The 19,936-nt window shown below is 50.0% G+C and overlaps 1 protein-coding gene across 1 annotated transcript in view; it reads right to left on the minus strand.

The window, feature by feature from the left end:
- The window catches only part of LOC105026649 (protocadherin Fat 3), a 159,671-nt gene that overhangs the window by 68,114 nt on the left and 71,621 nt on the right, over positions 1–19,936 (minus strand). The window contains exons 22-28 of the mRNA XM_029121213.2: positions 19,812–19,873; positions 17,864–18,178; positions 17,116–17,326; positions 16,853–16,924; positions 12,969–13,105; positions 12,040–12,315; positions 2,860–3,070 (exon numbers count right to left, since the gene is read on the minus strand). Coding sequence (XP_028977046.2) covers positions 2,860–3,070; positions 12,040–12,315; positions 12,969–13,105; positions 16,853–16,924; positions 17,116–17,326; positions 17,864–18,178; positions 19,812–19,873 — 1,284 coding nt within the window. The remainder of the gene's footprint in view (positions 1–2,859; positions 3,071–12,039; positions 12,316–12,968; positions 13,106–16,852; positions 16,925–17,115; positions 17,327–17,863; positions 18,179–19,811; positions 19,874–19,936) is intronic.

Genomic DNA, 19,936 nt, shown 5'->3' on the forward strand with positions numbered 1-19,936 from the left:
TAGATAGATAGATAGATAAAGAGAGACAGAAAGGTATCTTAAGAGAGCCAAAACAGAGAAAAAGGCTGCATTAACCCAAACATCCCCATCTGATCGACTTCTACACTAATTGGTATTTTGCTGAAGAAGATTTGTCGGTCTCAGCTGTGTGAACACCGCCAGCGTCCCTGAGTTCAGTCCTGCACCAAGCTCACTGATTGAGTAGCAGATGAGGTGTTTCATTATGATCAGCCTGTTTTTTATTCCTGCAGGAAATGAAAGGGCTTCTATAGTTTCTGATTTAAATGTAATCCACACAATTTCCTGCGATAGCAAACTGGTTCAAGGGTTGACCCACCCATCTACAGTAGCCTTCCCCACCTCCTCTCCACCTCCCCTTCACCTCACCTTCCACGTCCCCTCCACCTCCTCTCCACCTCCCATCCACCTTACCCTCCACCTCCTCTCACCCTCACCCTCCACCTCCCATCCACCTCCACTTCCACCTCCTCTCCACCTCACCCTCCACCTCCCATCCACCTCCACTTCCACCTCCTCTCCACCTCACCCTCCACCTCCCCTTCCACCTCCTCTCCACCTCACCCTCCACCTCCCTTCACTTCAACCTCCACCTCCCCTCCACCTCTTCTTCCACCTCCTATCCACCTCCCCTTCCACCTCCCCTCCACCTCACCCTCCACCTCCCTTCACTTCAACCTCCACCTCCCCTCCACCTCTTCTTCCACCTCCCCTTCCATCTCCCCTCCACCTCACCCTCCACCTCCTCTCCACCTCACCCTCAACCTCCCTTTCACTTCACCCTCCACCTCACCCTCCACCTCTCCTCCACCTCCTCTTCCACCTCTTCTTCCATCCTCTTCACCATCAACCTCCCCTCCACTTCACCCTTCACCTCCCATCCACCTCCACTTCCACCTCCTCTCCACCTCACCCTCCACCTCCCCTTCCACCTCCTCTCCACCTCACCCTCCACCTCCCTTCACTTCAACCTCCACCTCCCCTCCACCTCTTCTTCCACCTCCTATCCACCTCCCCTTCCACCTCCCCTCCACCTCACCCTCAACCTCCCTTTCACTTCACCCTCCACCTCCCCTCCACCTCATCCTCCACCTCTCCTCCACCTCCTCTTCCACCTCCTCTTCCATCCTCTTCACCATCAACCTCCCCTCCACTTCACCCAACACCTCTCCTCCACCTCCTCTTACACCTCCTCTCCACCTCACCCTCCACCTCTTCTTCCACCTCCCCTCCACCTCACCCTCCACCTCTCCTCCACCTCCTCTTCCACCTCCTCTTCCATCCTCTTCACCATCAACCTCCCCTCCACTTCACCCTTCACCTCCCATCCACCTCCACTTCCACTTCCTCTCCACCTCACCCTCCACCTCCCCTTCCACCTCCTCTCCACCTCACCCTCCACCTCCCTTCACTTCAACCTCCACCTCCCCTCCACCTCTTCTTCCACCTCCTATCCACCTCCCCTTCCACCTCCCCTCCACCTCACCCTCCACCTCCTCTCCACCTCACCCTCAACCTCCCTTTCACTTCACCCTCCACCTCCCCTCCACCTCACCCTCCACTTCTCCTCCACATCCTCTTCCACCTCCTCTTCCATCCTCTTCACCATCAACCTCCCCTCCACTTCACCCTTCACCTCTCCTCCACCTCCTCTTACACCTCCTCTCCACCTCATCCTCCATTTCTCCTTCCACCTCCTCTCCAACTCACCCTCAACCTCCCTTTCACTTCAACCTCCACCTCCTCTCCACCTCACCCTCCACCTCTCCTCCACCTCCTCTTCCACCTCCTCTTCCATCCTCTTCACCATCAACCTCCCCTCCACTACACCCTCCACCTCCCATCCACCTCCACTTCCACCTCCTCTCCACCTCACCCTCCACCTCCCTTCACTTCAACCTCCACCTCCCCTCCACCTCTTCTTCCACCTCCTCTTCCACCTCCCCTTCCATCTCCCCTCCACCTCACCCTCCACCTCCTCTCCACCTCACCCTCAACCTCCCTTTCACTTCACCCTCCACCCCCCCTCCACCTCACCCTCCACCTCACCCTCCACCTCTCCTCCACCTCCTCTTCCACCTCCTCTTCACCATCAACCTCCCCTCCACTTCACCCTCCACCTCTTCTTCCACCTCCCCTCCACCTTCTCTCCAACTCACCCTCAACCTCCCTTTCACTTCACCCTCAACGTCCCCTCCACCTCACCCTCCACTTCTCCTCCACCTCCTCTTCCACCTCCTCTTCCATCCTCTTCACCATCAACCTCCCCTCCACTTCACCCTACACCTCTCCTCCACCTCCTCTTACACCTCCTCTCCACCTCACCCTCCATTTCTCCTTCCACCTCCCCTCCACCTCACCCTATACCTCCCCTCCACCTCATCCTCCACCTCCCCTCTACCTCTACTCCACTACCCTGTTCACCTCCCTCTCCACATCCCCCTCTAACCTCCCCCATACACCTCCTTCCGCACCTCCCATTCCGCAGTGCTGTTCACCCCCTTCCTATCTCCCCGCACCTCCCTCCACACCTCACTGTCCACCTCTCTGTTCACTGACCTCCCCACCTCCCCTCCACCTCCCTCCCCTTCTCCCCCTCCACCTCCCCATTCACATTTCTCTCCACCTCCACTTCCACCTCCCTGTTCACCTCTGTCCCCACCTCGCCCTACACCTCCCTGTTCACCTCTGTCCCCACCTCGCCCTACACCTCCCTGTTCACCTCTGTCCCCACCTCGCCCTACACCTCCCTGTTCACCTCTGTCCCCACCTCGCCCTACACCTCCCTGTTCACCTCTGTCCCCACCTCGCCCTACACCTCCCTGTTCACCTCCCTCTCACCTGCTTCTATAGAGTATTTCAGCAGTCCGTTAGGGCCCTTGTCTCTGTCCAGGGCTGACACCTGGAGGACAGGTGTTCCTGGAGGTGAGGACTCGTAGGCCACAGCCTCGTATGTGGTCCTGCTGAAGAACGGCACGTTGTCGTTACTGTCCTCCACCGCCAGCAGGACACGACACAGGTCCCGGTGAAACGGAAACTCCTGATCCTTCACCTGGTGAACAGAGAGGGAGGGGAGGAGAGGGAACAGAAAAGGAAAAGGGAGGTGAAAGGAGAGGGAGGGGAGGAGAGGGAACAGAAAAGGAAAAGGGGGTGAAAGGAGAGGGAGGGGAGGAGAGGGTGGGGAGGAGAGGGAGGGGAGGAGAGGGTGGGGAGGAGAGGGAGGGGAGGAGAGGGAGGGAGGGGAGGAGAGGGAGGGTAGGAGAGGGAGGGGAGGAGAGGGAGGGGAGGAGAGGGAACAGAAAAGGAAAAGGGGGTGAAAGGAGAGGGAGGGGAGGAGAGGGTGGGGAGGAGAGGGAGGGGAGGAGAGGGAGGGGAGGAGAGGGTAGGTCATGAGAGATGAAAGGGAAAGAACAAAGGAGAAGATAAGAAGAGAAGAGAGATAAATGATCAGACAGAGAGATTATTTGATAATGATACAGAAAGATGAATCATGTGGTAATGGGACATACAGATGAAGTATGTGATAATGAGACTGACAGAGAGATTATTTGATAATGATACAGAAAGATGAATCATGTGGTAATTGGACAACCAGATGAATCATGTGGTAATGGGACATACAGATGAAGTATGTGATAATGAGACTGACAGATGAAGCATGCGATAATGGGATAGATAGATGAAGCATGTGATACAGACACAGACAGATGAAGCATGTGATAATTCAGCATGTTGTAATGAAGCATGTAATAATAAACAGAGTAGGGAACTGACCCACACATAGATCATTGCAGTTTGGAACAAAGGCTGATACTAACAGAATAACACCTTTACTGAAATAAAATAACACCATGATCAAAGCTGTTAGAGAACGAGCCCCAAAGGCTGGAGCTGCTATTCTGACATATACTTACGCACTTAAGAAGTAAAGGCTTTATAATTTTGGAATTTCAGTAGATTGGCTTATTAGCAGACTTAGCTCCAGATTATGGGCCCATCCTGTCTACAGCGCTCTACTGCTAACAGCCACGCAAGAGTTAAGAGCTCAATGCCTTATCCAAAAGGCACCTGGGGCATTCAGGTGAATTAAAATCAGGAAAGGTGCACAGACATTGCATGTCAATTTTTTTTGCTTGACACACTTGGCCAAGTCAGAACCATGAGCAATATATAGCAATATGGAGCAATATGGGGCAATATGGAGCAGTACGGAGCAATGTGAAGCTGTATGGGGCTGTATGGAGCAGCATGGAGCTATATGGAGCAATATGGAGCAGTACGGAGCAACATGGAGCTGTGTGGGGCTGTTTGGAGCAGTATGGAGCAGTAAGGAGCTGTATGCAGGGATATGGAGCTGTCTTGAGATGTATGGAGCAGTCCAGAGTGGTCTTGAGCAGTATGGAGCTGTATGGAGCTGCATGGAGCAGTATGGAGCTGTATGGAGCTGCATGGAGCAGTATGGAGCTGTATGGTGCAATGTGTCACAGTATGGCCATATGCCAAGATTGACCAACACAAGTAATTAAAGGAAACATGCTCAACCAAATCCTTTCTTGGGGCACTGGGCCTACGAGTCTGCTAGAAGATGCTAGGAGATGATATGAGAAGCCTGCAAGAACCAGGAAGGTGTAAGTTATGTAACTATCTCTAGTGGCCCACTGTCCGCCGGAGCGGACCCAGTGCTGGAGTGAGTGCACCCATAAAAGCCAGAAAGAATAGATTTTAAATGCTTTCTTGACCTTAAAACATTCACTCAATTTTGTACTAACAAGCACAAATACATGGTCGGTCTGTGGAAAGTCTAAGGATGAGATGCTGTGGCATTCCGAGGAGCACCAAGCATATTGCCAAAAACATTTGTAAATTCATGAGAATGTCATGCTGAATTTGTTAAGCACGCAAAGTGCATGCAGCTTTCTACAAAGACTGCCTCCAGAGATGACCCAACCTTACAAAAGTTTGACTACTAGACCGGTACTGCTCCAGGCTCAGGGTATCAGGATGACTACTGGACCAGTACTGCTCCAGGCTCAGGGTATCAGGATGACTACTAGACCGGTACTGCTCCAGGCTCAGGGTATCAGGATGACTACTAAACCGGTACTGCTCCAGGCTCAGGGTATCAGGATGACTACTAGACCGGTACTGCTCCAGGCTCAGGGTATCAGGATGACTACTAGACCGGTACTGCTCCAGGCTCAGGGTATCAGGATGACTACTAAACCGGTACTGCTCCAGGCTCAGGGTATCAGGATGACTACTAGACCGGTACTGCTCCAGGCTCAGGGTATCAGGATGACTACTAGACCGGTACTGCTCCAGGCTCAGGGTATCAGGATGACTACTAAACCGGTACTGCTCCAGGCTCAGGGTATCAGGATGACTACTGGACCGGTACTGCTCCAGGCTCAGGGTATCAGGATGACTACTAAACCGGTACTGCTCCAGGCTCAGGGTATCAGGATGACTACTAGACCGGTACTGCTCCAGGCTTAGGGTATCAGGATGACTACTGGACCGGTACTGCTCCAGGCTCAGGGTATCAGGATGACTACTGGACCGGTACTGCTCCAGGCTCAGGGTATCAGGATGACTACTAGACCGGTACTGCTCCAGGCTCAGGGTATCAGGATGACTACTAGACCGGTACTGCTCCAGGCTCACAAGGGGCAAAATGCTGAAAATGTACTTCCCAAAAATGTGTTTGTTTTTGTATTTTAAGCATGTAGTGACTAAAAAGGGCTTGGTGTCAAAAACAAGAGATTTGTTAGAGATTTTGAGGCAGGACGTGAAAAGTGCCTGTACTTCAGAATTGTTTCACGAGTTAGTAATAAATGGGCTGCAAGTTACCATCTAGTGATTGACCTGCTGGAGACCCCCAGTCTAGGGGGAAATATGCATGGTTTCCAACAGAGTCCAGCTCTAGGCCTGGAAAGGAAATGTGCTGACATGGAGTTAAAGAGGTTTTCATCTGATTCACCATAAATCCCTGTGACTGAATGTGTGGGAAAAGCAGCGGAGGCTGCTCCCATGACTCTGCCACCAGAAGCCAATCGATCAAATATGCCAGAAACACCCTGAGCCATCTGCACCTCGACCTGGCTAGGCCTGCCACTACCGTTGTGGAGAAAATTCTAGACCGAAAGGGAGAACTCAGAATACTAGACCACAATTCTAAATGTTTCTGGTGTTTTCTTTGGGGGGTGTACAGTATTTTCCTATAGAATGACTGATCCAGTCATATGGGATCCACAGACTGGAGCAGCTCTAAACTGGGCGTCTGGATGTTGTAGACTCTGAGATGCCCATTGATGGCACAAAAGTCTGAACAGCACAAGAGTATGTAGTGTCCAACCCTCTTTCTGGGCAGTCTACTGTGCTGCTGCCCATGCATCCAATTTCTTAAGGAGAGTTTTTCTTCTCGAAAACGTAAAATGTAAGTCCTATCGCAGATGCTGCTTACAAATGTGATTGCATACATTTTTGTATTTTCTCACATCTATCTGAACAGGTGCTATGCGTGCGATTTCTCACATGGCATTAAGATATTTAACTGCTCTGTGTCATCCGTAAAAAAAAACAGGGTTCTGGAAATCAGACACCTGCTTGTATACTGAATTCTGTCGCTGCCCAGGAAGGAACAGGTCCCTAGACCTCCCCAGGGATAACCTGTCACCATCTAAATACAGGCCGTGTTTAAAGGCTCCTCCCTTACGCCAACTGGGCAGCCCTGTGTCATCATGTTGTCATCTGTCACGTTCTCTGACCACTCAGAGCAACAACTACACATTTTGTCAAAAATGAGCCAGGGACATTGTTTTGTTTTGTATTGTGGAGACGTCAGGTTAGCAGGTCCAGTGAAATCAAGGAAAGGGCACAATCTACCGTTATTTACCTCAGCTAACACTAACCACCATGATTCAGCTAAGCTAATACTAACCACCATTGTTCACCTCAGCTAACATTAACCACCATTATCTACCTCAGCTAACACTAACCACCCTTATTTACCTCAGCTAACATTAACCACCATTATCTACCTCAGCTAACACTAACCACCATTATCTACCTCAGCTAACATTAACCACCCTTATTTACCTCAGCTAACATGAACCACCCTTATTTACCTCAGCTAACATTAACCACCCTTATTTACCTCAGCTAACATTAACCACCATTATTTACCTCAGATAAAATTAACCACCATTATTTACCTCAACTAACATTAACCACCATTATCTACCTCAGCTAACATTAACCTCTATTATTTACCTCAGCTAACATTAACCACCATAATTTACCTCAGCTAACATTAACCTCTATTATGTACCTCAGCTAACACTAACCACCATTATTTACCTCAGCTAACACTAACTACCATTATTTACCTCAGCTAACACTAACTACCATTATTTACATCAGCTACTGCCTTGTTCTTTAAAAGTATTTGTTCCTAGTTCCACTCAATGAGCTGTGACTGTTTCAGATTAGTCGAGCAGTGCTGCCTCCTGGCATATACCTCCCTGTCGTACCCATGTAGAAAGGAGAGGAGTCAGGTTTGCCCAGGCACCACTCAATTCCGCCAGACAGGCACCCATCTCAGAAGAGTGTCGCCTGGCAGCCTGGAGCACTGTCTGCTCAAGCCAAGCTGGACTAGGGCGGCCAAGCGTGACTCGAGCCGTGACATATGAGGCAACAGGAATGTGAGTGTGATCGTTTTGGACACACTAAAGTCATGACCCATAAGGCATGGCTGATTTTGCCAACCAGGTGTTAGTGTGGCCTTTGTCGTTTGTGTGTGTCCCAACCATCTCCATAACCAGTTAGTCCAGCTAAATGAGAATCGCTTGTGTTTGTAAAGAAACGGGCCCTTAACAAACCTTAGCAAACAGGGTCCAAAGGGATTTTGGACAGCGGACAGGTAAATTGCTATTAAGTGACAGTATTGAATTATTTTCATTTTAAATGGTAGAGACAACCTGAATCATACTGCTTAATGCACACGAATCAAAGACGTAAAGGAAGAGTTGAAATTCAGGGCACCTGGAAGGAAAAGCTTTGAGGGGCACATCCACTCACCTGGAAGGAAATGCTTTGAGGGGCACTTTTACTCACCTGGCCTTGCAACTTCTTTATTTTTAGTGTCAAACCCATTAGTGTCATAACGAAAGATGACGGAAAAGGAACAACATACAAATTCTATTGTTTTTAATTACATGGGACGTATTTTCACCTACTGGCACCCCCCTTAATGAAGAAAAACATTTTGAGTACCGTGACGTCGCCCGGTATGGCGCAGCCGGGGCCCCACCCTGGAGCCAGGCCCGGGGTTGGGGCTCGTATGCGAGCGCCTGGTGGCCGGGCCTTCCCCCATGGGGCCCGGCCGGGCTCAGCCCGAACGGGCGACGTGGGGCCGCCCTCCCGTGGGCTCACCACCCACAGGAGGGACCATAAGGGGCCGGTGCGAAGAGGATCGGGCGGCAGTCGAAGGCAGGGGCCTAGACAACCCGATCTCTGGACACGGAAACTGGCTCTAGGGACGTGGAATGTCACCTCGCTGGCGGGGAAGGAGCCTGAGTTGGTGCGTGAGGTTGAGAGGTTCCGATTAGAGGTAATCGGGATCACCTCTACACACGGCTTGGGCTCTGGAACCACACTCCTTGAGAGAGGATGGACTCTTCACCACTCTGGAGTTGCCCATGGTGAGAGGCGGCGGGCTGGTGTGGGTTTGCTCATAGCTCCCCAGCTCTGCCGCCATGTGTTGGAGTTTACCCCGGTGAACGAGAGGGTCGTTTCCCTGCGCCTGCGCCTACGGGTCGGGGATAGGTCTCTCACTGTTGTTTGTGCCTACGGGCCGAACGGCAGTGCAGAGTACCCGACCTTCTTGGAGTCTCTGGGAGGGGTGCTGGAAAGTGCTCCGACTGGGGACTCTATTGTTCTACTGGGGGACTTCAACGCCCACGTGGGCAACGACAGTGACACCTGGAGGGGCGTGATTGGGAGGAACGGCCCCCGGGATCTGAACCCGAGTGGTGTTCAATTATTGGACTTCTGTGCTAGTCACAGTTTGTCCATAACGAACACCATGTTCAAGCATAAGGGTGTCCATCAGTGCACGTGGCACCAGGACACCCTAGGCCGCAGGTCGATGATCGACTTTGTTGTCGTCTCATCTGACCTGCGGCCGTATGTCTTGGACACTCGGGTGAAGAGAGGGGCGGAGCTGTCAACTGATCACCACCTGGTGGTGAGTTGGATCCGATGGCGGGGGAGGAAGCTGGACAGACTCGGCAGGCCCAAGCGTACTGTAAGGGTCTGCTGGGAACGTCTGGCAGAGTCTCCTGTCAGAGAGATCTTTAACTCCCACCTCCGGCAGAGTTTCGACTGGATCCCGAGGGAGGTTGGAGATATTGAGTCCGAGTGGACCATGTTCTCCACCGCCATTGTCGAAGCGGCCGCTCGGAGCTGTGGCCGTAAGGTCTCCGGTGCCTGTCGAGGCGGCAATCCCCGAACCCGGTGGTGGACACCGGAAGTAAGGGATGCCGTCAAGCTGAAGAAGGAGTCCTATCAGGCCTGGTTGGCTTGTGGGACTCCTGAGGCAGCTGACGGGTACCGACAGGCCAAGCGGGCTGCAGCCCGGGTGGTTGTGGAGGCAAAAACTCGGGCCTGGGAGGAGTTCGGTGAGGCCATGGAGAAGGACTATCGGCTGGCCTCGAAGAGATTCTGGCAAACCATCCGGCGCCTCAGGAGAGGGAAACAGTGCCCTACCAACGCTGTTTACAGTAGAGGTGGGCAGCTGTTGACCTCAACTGAGGATGTCGTCGGGCGGTGGAAGGAGTACTTCGAGGATCTCCTCAATCCCGCTGACACGTCTTCCATTGAGGAAGCAGAGGATGAGGGCTCAGAGGTGGACTCGTCCATCACCCGGGCTGAAGTCACTGAGGTGGTCAAGAAACTCCTCGGTGGCAAGGCACCGGGGGTGGATGAGATCCGCCCTGAGTACCTCAAGTCTCTGGATGTTGTGGGGCTGTCTTGGTTGACACGCCTGTGCAACATCGCGTGGCGGTCGGGGACAGTGCCTCTGGGATGGCAGACCGGGGTGGTGGTCCCTCTTTTTAAGAAGGGGGACCGGAGGGTGTGTTCCAACTATAGGGGGATCACACTTCTCAGCCTCCCCGGGAAAGTCTATGCCAGGGTTCTGGAGAGGAGAATACGGCCGATAGTAGAACCTCGGATTCAGGAGGAACAGTGTGGTTTTCGTCCGGGCCGTGGAACACTGGACCAGCTCTATACCCTCTACGGGGTGTTGGAGGGTTCATGGGAGTTTGCCCAACCAATCCACATGTGTTTTGTGGATTTGGAGAAAGCAGCAGTGTCCCTCGCGGCATCTTGTGGAGGGTGCTTGGGGAATATGGGGTCCTGGGTCCTTTGCTAAGGGCTGTCAGGTCCCTGTACAACCGAAGCAGGAGCTTGGTCCGCATTGCCGGCAGTAAGTCAGACTTGTTCCCAGTGCATGTTGGACTCCGGCAGGGCTGCCCTTTGTCACCGGTTCTGTTCGTAATTTTTATGGACAGAATTTCTAGGCGCAGCCAGGGGCCGGAGGGTGTCAGGTTTGGGGACCACACGATTTCGTCTCTGCTCTTTGCAGATGATGTTGTCGTGTTGGCCCCTTCTAACCAGGACCTTCAGCATGCACTGGGACGGTTTGCAGCCGAGTGTGAAGCGGTGGGGATGAAAATCAGTACCTCCAAATCTGAGGCCATGGTCCTCAGTCGGAAAAGGGTGGCTTGCCCACTTCAGGTTGGTGGAGAGTGCCTGCCTCAAGTGGAGGAGTTTAAGTATCTAGGGGTCTTGTTCACGAGTGAGGGAAGGATGGAACGGGAGATTGACAGACGGATCGGTGCAGCTTCTGCAGTAATGCAGTCGATGTATCGGTCTGTCGTGGTGAAGAAAGAGCTGAGCCGCAAGGCGAAGCTCTCGATTTACCAGTCAATCTACGTTCCTACTCTCACCTATGGTCATGAGCTTTGGGTCATGACCGAAAGGACAAGATCCCGGATACAGGCGGCCGAAATGAGCTTTCTCCGCAGGGTGGCCGGGCGATCCCTTAGAGATAGGGTGAGAAGCTCGGTCACCCGGGAGGAGCTCAGAGTAGAGCCGCTGCTCCTCCACATCGAGAGGGGTCAGCTGAGGTGGCTTGGGCATCTTTTTCGGATGCCTCCGGAACGCCTTCCTGGGAAGGTGTTCCGGTCCCGTCCCACCGGGAAGAGACCCCGGGGAAGACCTAGGACACGCTGGAGGGACTATGTCTCCCGGCTGGCCTGGGAACGCCTCGGTGTCCCCCCGGAAGAGCTAGAGGAAGTGTCTGGGGAGAGGGAAGTCTGGGCATCCCTGCTTAGACTGCTGCCCCCGCGACCCGGCTCCGGATAAAGCGGGAGAAGATGGATGGATGGATGGCACAAGCCCATGCTCTCACTCAAGCCATAATGGTCAACATGTGTTGTGTTCTAGCCTTGTACCATAGGTGCCCTGTGTTGTGTTCTAAATGGTCAGAATGTATTGTATTCTAGCTTCATTCCATAATGGTGAGAACATATTGTGTTCTATCGTCTTTACCATAATGGTCAACATGTGCTGTGTTATAGCCTCATACCACAATGGTCAGTATGTGTTGTGTTCTTGCCTCATACCACAATGGTCAGTATGTGTTGTGTTCCAGCCTCATACCATAATGGTCAGTATGTGTTGTGTTCTAGCCTCATACCACAATGGTCAGTATGTGTTGTGTTCTAGCCTCATACCACAATGGTCAGTATGTGTTGTTTTAGTCTCATACCATAATGGACAGTATGTGTTGTGTTCTAGTCTTGTACGATGATGGTCAGTATGTGTTGTGTTTTAGCCTCATACAATAATGGCCAACATGTGCTGTGTTCTAGCTTCATACCACAATGGTCAGTATGTGTTGTGTTCTAGCCTCATAACACAATGATCAACCAGTGTTGTGTTCTAACCTCATACCATAATGGTCAGTATGTGTTGTGTTCTAGCTTCATAGTCCAGGCGGTCAGCGGTGTAGACCACCCCAGTCCCAGGATTGATCCGGAATAACCTCATACTGGCTGGGTCCACACTGCCGTGGATCGAGAAGCTCAGACGTGCACGCTCATCCCTGTCTGATGCTCGCACACGTAGCAGCTCTGTGTCGGCTGGTGTGTCCTCTGACACTGCAATGTCATACGTTGGCTGAGAGAACACAGGGGCATTGTCGTTGCTGTCAAGAACACGGATGAAGACCTGGAGGATGAAAGGAGAGAGGGATGAGAACACAGATTAAGACCTGGAAGAGGAGAGGAATGAAAACATGGATGAAGACCAGGAGGAGGAGAGAGGGATGACAACATGGATGAGGACCTGGAGGAGGAAAGGAGAGAGGGATGAGAACACGGATTAAGACCTGGAAGACGAGAGAGGGATAAAAACATGGATGAAGACCTGGAGGAGGAGAGAGGGATGAGAACATGGATGAAGACCTGGAAGGGGAGAGAGGGTTGAGAACATGGATGAAGACCATGAAGAGAGAGAGGCATGAGAACATGGATGAAGACCTGGAAGGGGAGAGAGGGTTGAGAACATGGATGAAGACCATGAAGAGAGAGTGGGATGAGAACATGGATGAAGACCGGGAAGAGGAGAGAGGAATGAGAACATGGATGAAAACCCGGAGGAGGAAAGGAGAGAGGGATGAGAACACGGATTAAGACCTGGAGGAGGAAAGAGGGATGAGAACATGGATGCAGACATGGAAGAAGAGAGAAGGATGAAGGATGGGTTTATCTATGTGCGCTTGAGAAGTGAGTGTGTGCATGAGTGTTTGTCCCTAAAAAGCCCTAACATGTATAGTATAGGAAGAATATCTGTGTGTGTGTGTGTGTGTGTGTGTCTTGTACCTGTGTGGTAGCAGTATTAGTGCCGTCAGTGACCATGACCATCATGTTGTAGAGGGACTGGCCTTCAGCATCTAGCGGTTTGGCAATCACCACGGTCCCCAGACCCTGCTGCAGGTCAAAGCCACTGTCCAAGCTTTCTACAAACACACACAAACACACATTATCCTGGGGGAGGATCTACAATAAATGTGTTTGTGTGGGGTGTGCTTTGTCTGTTTTGTCCCGTGAGTCTTTCTCTTCTGTTTCTCTCAATTTTAACGAAGTGTTTTCTATACCAGACACTAACACACACACACACCCACACAGGAGATGTAATGTATTGCAGTGTAATAGCTTTGGCCACTTGGCTGAGACCCAGCATGGAGGGGCAGGGAAATGTATTCTAAAACCCAGAGCTCACAGAATAACTCACAGGTTCCCAGCAGGACTCAACCTCAACGCTGTCACCACAGCAACTACCAATGACAATGTATCTATAATTTGTCTAAGTTCATAAATCACATGAAGTAATTTTTGGACATTCTTCATGTAGTAAATCTCTAGCAGTCAATCTATCGTGGTAGCAGCATCATCTAGTTGCATTCTTCTCGCCACACTAATGCGATTTGATTGAACTTTTCACAGTCTATGTGAAAAATGAATGCTCTTTCAGAGCGAAAACACAACATTGGGGAACCGCAATTGATTGTGGTTCATACCTTTTACATTTCATACATTTTCTGGGATCAATGTCAGCTGTGAGTTTAACTTTTTCTAGCATCCCCTTTAGATGGCTCCTGGGCTTACTGCACAAACCAACAAGCCCTTTATGGAGGAGTTCAGTAATTTACAGTTCATGTGCACATTTACAGTAATTTACAGTTCATGTGCACATTTACAGTAATTTACAGTTAATGCGTACATTTACATAAATCTACAGTTAATGTGTCCATTTACAGTTTTACAGTTCCATCTACAAAACATTTGCATGTACCTAGAGTTTAGGGATGAGCAGAGCTTTAGGAGTTGTATGGTGCCGCCATATACCAGTTAACATGTGTCTTGATGTGACAAGCATAGACTTGGTAGCTTGGAATTTCATCATTTTAGTGTGCAAGGCCTTTTGGCCTACAGTGTCGCAAATATTTTTAGGGCACAAAGGCCACATGCCAAGGCACAAAGGCCATTGAGTGAAATAAGAGGATTCGGAGCTTACAAATAAACAACTTGAATATCTGAGAAGGAAAAAAATATGCATGACATGAAACATAAATGTTTCACTTTTTTATATCATACTTTGAATAATAACATATTATAACTTATATTTTATTTCACATAAAAGGTTAAATTATCATGTTTTATTCCTTTAAATTACATCAGTTGTAGTTGAGAGCTGAGAGCAAACCGAAAACAGTAATGATAATTAAGTAACGTTAAGGCTAGCCAGCCAGAAGGATAACATTACCTCAGTTACACAAAAGTAAACCACAAAGTATCCTTTAATATCACAATCACCTGCGCAAGTCATTTTTAATCTTCCATCACAAATGCTGCCAGGTCGAGTGATGTTAAACCTAACGTTCCTTCTCAGAGCTCTCAAAAAACATTCAGGTGTATTCAACCCATGTATGGCAATTTACCTCTGCAGATGGCAGGTGCAGGGGCAAACCTGATGATGATGAAGGAGCTGAAGTTGGATTCTACTATAACTATTAATGAGCAGAGCCGAATCAGGGCCTGGTATGAGTTCTTGATGTGTAGAGACAGATCAGGGCCTGGTAAGAGTTCTTGATGAGTAAAGCCGGATCAGGGCCTGGTAAGAGTTCTTGATGTGTAGAGACGGATCAGGGCCTGGTATGAGTTCTTGATGTGTAGAGACGGATCAGGGCCTGGTATGAGTTCTTGATGTGTAGAGACATATCAGGGCCGGGTATGAGTTCTTGATGATTCTCAATTGTTGTCAGCATGGGGGGATGATATTTTCAGACAGTGGTCTCTAGAAATCTAAAAGATGTTTCTGAGCAGACTGCTGAGACATCAATCTGAAGGGCTGATGTTGTGAGGCATTTCCTGAAGTTACTCACGACCTCTCAGTTTTGTCTGTGTTCAGTACCAGGTTGTTTAGACTGCAACTGGCAGTCAAGTGGTCAGCGTCTCAAGTGGTCAGCGTCTCCAGGGTACAGGGACTCACCAAGTGGTCAGCGTCTCCAGGGTACAGGGACTCACCAAGTGGTCAGCGTCTCCAGGGTACAGGGACTCACCAAGTGGTCAGCGTCTCCAGGTTACAGGGACCCACCAAGTGGTCAGCGTCTCCAGGGTACAGGGACCCACCAAGTGGTCAGCGTCTCCAGGGTACAGGGACTCACCAAGTGGTCAGCGTCTCCAGGGTACAGGGACTCACCAAGTGGTCAGCGTCTCCAGGGTACAGGGACTCACCAAGTGGTCAGCGTCTCCAGGTTACAGGGACTCACCAAGTGGTCAGCGTCTCCAGGGTACAGGGACTCACCAAGTGGTCAGCGTCTCCAGGGTACAGGGATTGACTGTCGTCAGTGGCGGTTCAGTCTCATGAGATTTTGAGAGGATTTCCTGTTCGGTTTGAATACAGCTGGTGAATGTTCTCCCTGTTGATTGCCCATTTCAAAACAGATGGTGAATGTTCTCCCTGTCAGTTGCCCGTTTGAATAGAGAGGGAGTGTGTTATCCGTGTTGCTAACTCGTTTGAATACAGAGAGTGGATGTTCTCCCGGTTGCTCGCCCGTTTGAATACAGAGAGGGCATTGTGTCTCAATCAGTATGTCTGCTGTGATTGTGAATACTAATAGTGTATTTTCTGACTGTCTGTTCTACCCTGTTAATAGCCTCCTGTGCAAAGTCAATATTCAGAGAGGATATTCTCTAGTGTCTGTCTGCTGCTAGTGTGTCAGTCTGTTGCTAGTGTGTCTGTCTGTTGGTAATGAGTCTGTCTCTCAGTTAATAGAGTGTCTGTTAGTTGCTAGTGTGTCTGTCTGTTGCTAGTGTGTCTGTCCGTTGGTAATGTGTCTGTCTGTCTGTTGCTAGTCTGTCTTTCAGTTGCTAGTGTGTCTGTCTGTTGGTAATGTGTCTGTTAGTTGCTAGTGTGTCTGTCGGTTGCTAGTGTGTCTGTCTGTTGCTAGTGTGTCTGTCTGTCAGTTGCTAGTGTGTGTGTTAGTTGGTAATGTGTCTGTCTGTTGCTGGTGTGTCTGTTAGTTGGTAGTGGGTCTGTCAGTTGCTAGTGTGCCTGTTAGTTACTAGTGTGTCTGTCTGTTGGTAATGTGTCTCTCTGTCTGATGTTAGTGTGTCTGTCTGTTGCTAGTGTGTCTGTCTGTCTGTTGCTAGTGTGTCTGTCTGTTGGTAATGTGTCTGTCTGTCAGTTGGTAATGCGTGTGTCTGTCTGTTGCTAGTGTGTCTGTCTGTTGGTAATGTGTCTGTCTGTCAGTTGGTAATGCGTGTGTCTGTCTGTTGCTAGTGTGTCTGTCTGTTGGTAATGTGTCTGTCTGTCTGTTGCTTCCACACACTGAAGACTACATACTAATGCTGAGCACCAGTATTGATAATTGGATTTCATTTAACTACTCAAAATAATTTTGCTGCCATTTCCTAACCACCTCTGCCTGACCAGCCACAAGCAATGCTTTGTGTATCAGCACTACTGCATCATCTCTCCTAACGAACTGAAGTTAAAACAGAGCTTTTGTATCATTCATATTTCCTAAATCCATCGGATAACCTTAAACATCTTTCTATGACAGCTCTGAAACTATGTATTCATAAGATCACCTTTAGGTGGGGGAGTAAACATGTTGATGGCCACCCCTGAACTAAGCGCACTTTCTCTGTACACCATCAGCAGACCAAAACCAGGAAGTAAAGAGGAAGTAGCTCCTTACCTGTTTCTGAAGAGCAGTTCCCACCACATATGTATTGAGGAATATAGAACATCTCCCTGGCTGACCTCCCCCCTTCAGAGAGAAAGAGTGTCTGTTAGTTGCTAGAAAGGGAACAACACAAAACATTTACTACATCAAGCACACACAAACACACAAACACACAAACACACAAACACACAAACACACACACACACAAACACACAAACACACAAACACACACACACACACACAAACACACACACACCTCCTCCATCCCTCCTCACCTACAATGTCGAACCAGACTGGTGTGTTGGTCTGTCGTACAGACACAAGCCCCACAGGCTGGCCGACTGCTGTGGCCTCGGAGATAGAGAAGTTGTAGTAGCGCTGGGAGAACACCAGGGGCAGCGGAGAGGGAACAGGCTTGCGAACCCATACTATATGGAGCTTGGCTGTGGACCACAAGGGAGGGCTCCCTCCATCTACGGCCTTAATCTGGAGAGACACACATAGAGTCTTATAAAGAAGAGAGAGAGATGGATACAGGTTTTGAACGAGTATTTTTAAAAATTGAAATTTTTTAGAATATGCCATATCTGCCTTGACCGCACTCAGAGAATGGGGTCACTGCCACGAGACTACGTCTGAAGGTGACTCTGGAGCTCAAGGACAGGATGACAGATCAACCTGTCAGCTCTGGGATTAGGCACCTCTCCTATTCACACCCACCCCTCAGAGACCCCTCCCCTATCCCTTACCCCTCCCATATCCCTAACCCCTCCCCTATCCCTAACCCCTCCCCTATCCTTTACCCCTCCCCTATCCCGTACCCTTCCCCTATGCCTAACCCCTCCCATATCCCTAACCCCTCCCCTATCCCTAACCCCTCCCCTATCCTTTACCCCTCCCCTATCCCGTACCCTTCCCCTATGCCTAACCCCTCCCCTATCCTTTACCCCTCCCCTTTGCCTAAACCCTCCCCTGGGTGTTGCTATTAAGGTAGATAGGGAACTAACTGGAAATTACACGTACAGTGAGGATGTCGTAGCTTCCTGCTGTGACCATCTTTCGTGATGACACCATGGCGGTCAGCGGGTCGATGCTGAACTTCTCGTCCTCATTCCCTTCGACGATACTATAGGTGATGTTGCCATTGGCGTCCACATCGCGGTCGAATGCAAAAACCCGGTAGACGGGTTCGCCACGCTTGTTACGGTCGCGCTCCGGCAACCTGATCCGGTAGATGGGCTCTGGAAAGGTGGGGGCGTTGTCGTTCTGGTCCTGGACATGGACGATTAGCCAGATGGTAGAGAGACGGGAAGCTACCGGACTGTCCATCACCGTGATCTGCAGAAACACACACACACACACACACATGGATACACTTCAAACCCACACACACACAGACACATTGGAGTGGTTGATGATTGGGTTAGGGCATGGATGATCACTGACCAATCACATCTCTACCAAGCCAATAAAGAGGGAGCACACACACAGACAAACCTCTATAGAATTTACTATACAGACCAACTCACTGAAATCCAGGAGTAGTTCCTGCTTGTCAATGTCCTAGCCAAACCCACTAGCCATAATAGCCAGTTATCCACGCTAGTCAAGCGTGTAATGTAGTTTCAACCTTGTTCCGATGCCAGAGCAGCACCATATTGCCATTTCCCTCTAATACTGGTTTGTCACAAGGTATTCAGTGGACATTTGCTTTTATATTAAGGGCTGGTCGTCCCAGCTGTATGTTCGTTACCACAGCAACACATTACAATGTTGTTCACAAGACAACCTGACTCCGTCTGTCTCTCCTCTCTCCTCCTCTCCACTCTGTCTCTCCTCTCCACTCTGTCTCTCCTCTCACCTCTCCACTCTGTCTCTCCTCTCCACTCTCTCTCCTCTCTCCTCCACTCCACTCTGTCTCTTCTCTAGCCTCCTCTCCACTCTCTATATACTTTCCTCTATGCCCCTCTCCACTGTCTCTACCCTCGTCTTTTCTCCTCTCCATTCCACCATTTCTACTCCCCTCCACCTCAACTTTCTTTACTCTTCTCTGTTTGACCAGTTGGCGGATCTCCAGCACCTCTCCTCTCCATTTCTCCTCTCCACCTCTTCTCTCCTACTCCTCACCTCTCCTTTAATCTTTCTAATCCTCTGGCCACCTCTCCTCCTCTTCATTTCTCCTCTCCACTCTCTACTCTCCTCTCCACCCCTCCTCTCCTGTCTCTCCTCTTCTCTCCTCTCCACCTCTCCTGTCTCTCCTCTCTACTCCTGTCTCTCCTCTCTACTCCTGTCTCTCCTCTCTACTCCTGTCCTGACAAGTGGAGATAGGTAATGATGGATGACTGACGTTGAGGGTTTATAGTTAAAAAATAAACTCCATCTATAATCAGCATCATTCATCAGCGTATCAGCCTGTGAGATATGTGACGAAACAACCTGTGCACACACTCAAACACGGAACACGTACACACTCAAACACGGAACACGCACACACTCAAACACGGAACACGCACACACTCAAACACGGAACACGCACACACTCAAACACGGAACACGCACAGAAACACTCCGCAACACCCCCTGCCAGTTTAAAATACATTGGAGTGGATTAGAGAGAAACCAAACATTCCTTGGCCAGTCTCAATGGTGTGTGTGTGTTTGTGTGTGTACGTGCGTGCGCGTGCGTGTGTGTGTGTAGAGTTATTGGGGATAGATAAAGCACCTGGGGGATTGAAGGTATTACAGAGAGAAAATGTTTACTGACTGAAAGCTGCATAAACACTCACACATACACACACAGTGAAAACATTATGCACAACAACACTTTTTTCCACAAAACCTCTGAGCCACAAATCACATTCTTCCTAGCAGGGAACTTGCCAAAAGACCTTCTGGGGACCTATTTTGTTATGTTTTAAACACACGCACACACAAACACACTCTAAACACACAGATGTGTGTGTGTGTGTACCTCTAGAAAGTGCTCTGCCTGCTGCTCGCGGTCCAGCTTCCTTGATGTTGTCGTTATCAGACCTGGAGGACAACATATATCACAGTTACTGGATGTGGAAGGGTGTGTGTGTGTATTTAAACAGA

This window comes from Esox lucius, chromosome 7 (genome assembly GCF_011004845.1).
Source record: "Esox lucius isolate fEsoLuc1 chromosome 7, fEsoLuc1.pri, whole genome shotgun sequence".
In the NCBI taxonomy this organism is placed as follows: domain Eukaryota; kingdom Metazoa; phylum Chordata; class Actinopteri; order Esociformes; family Esocidae; genus Esox; species Esox lucius.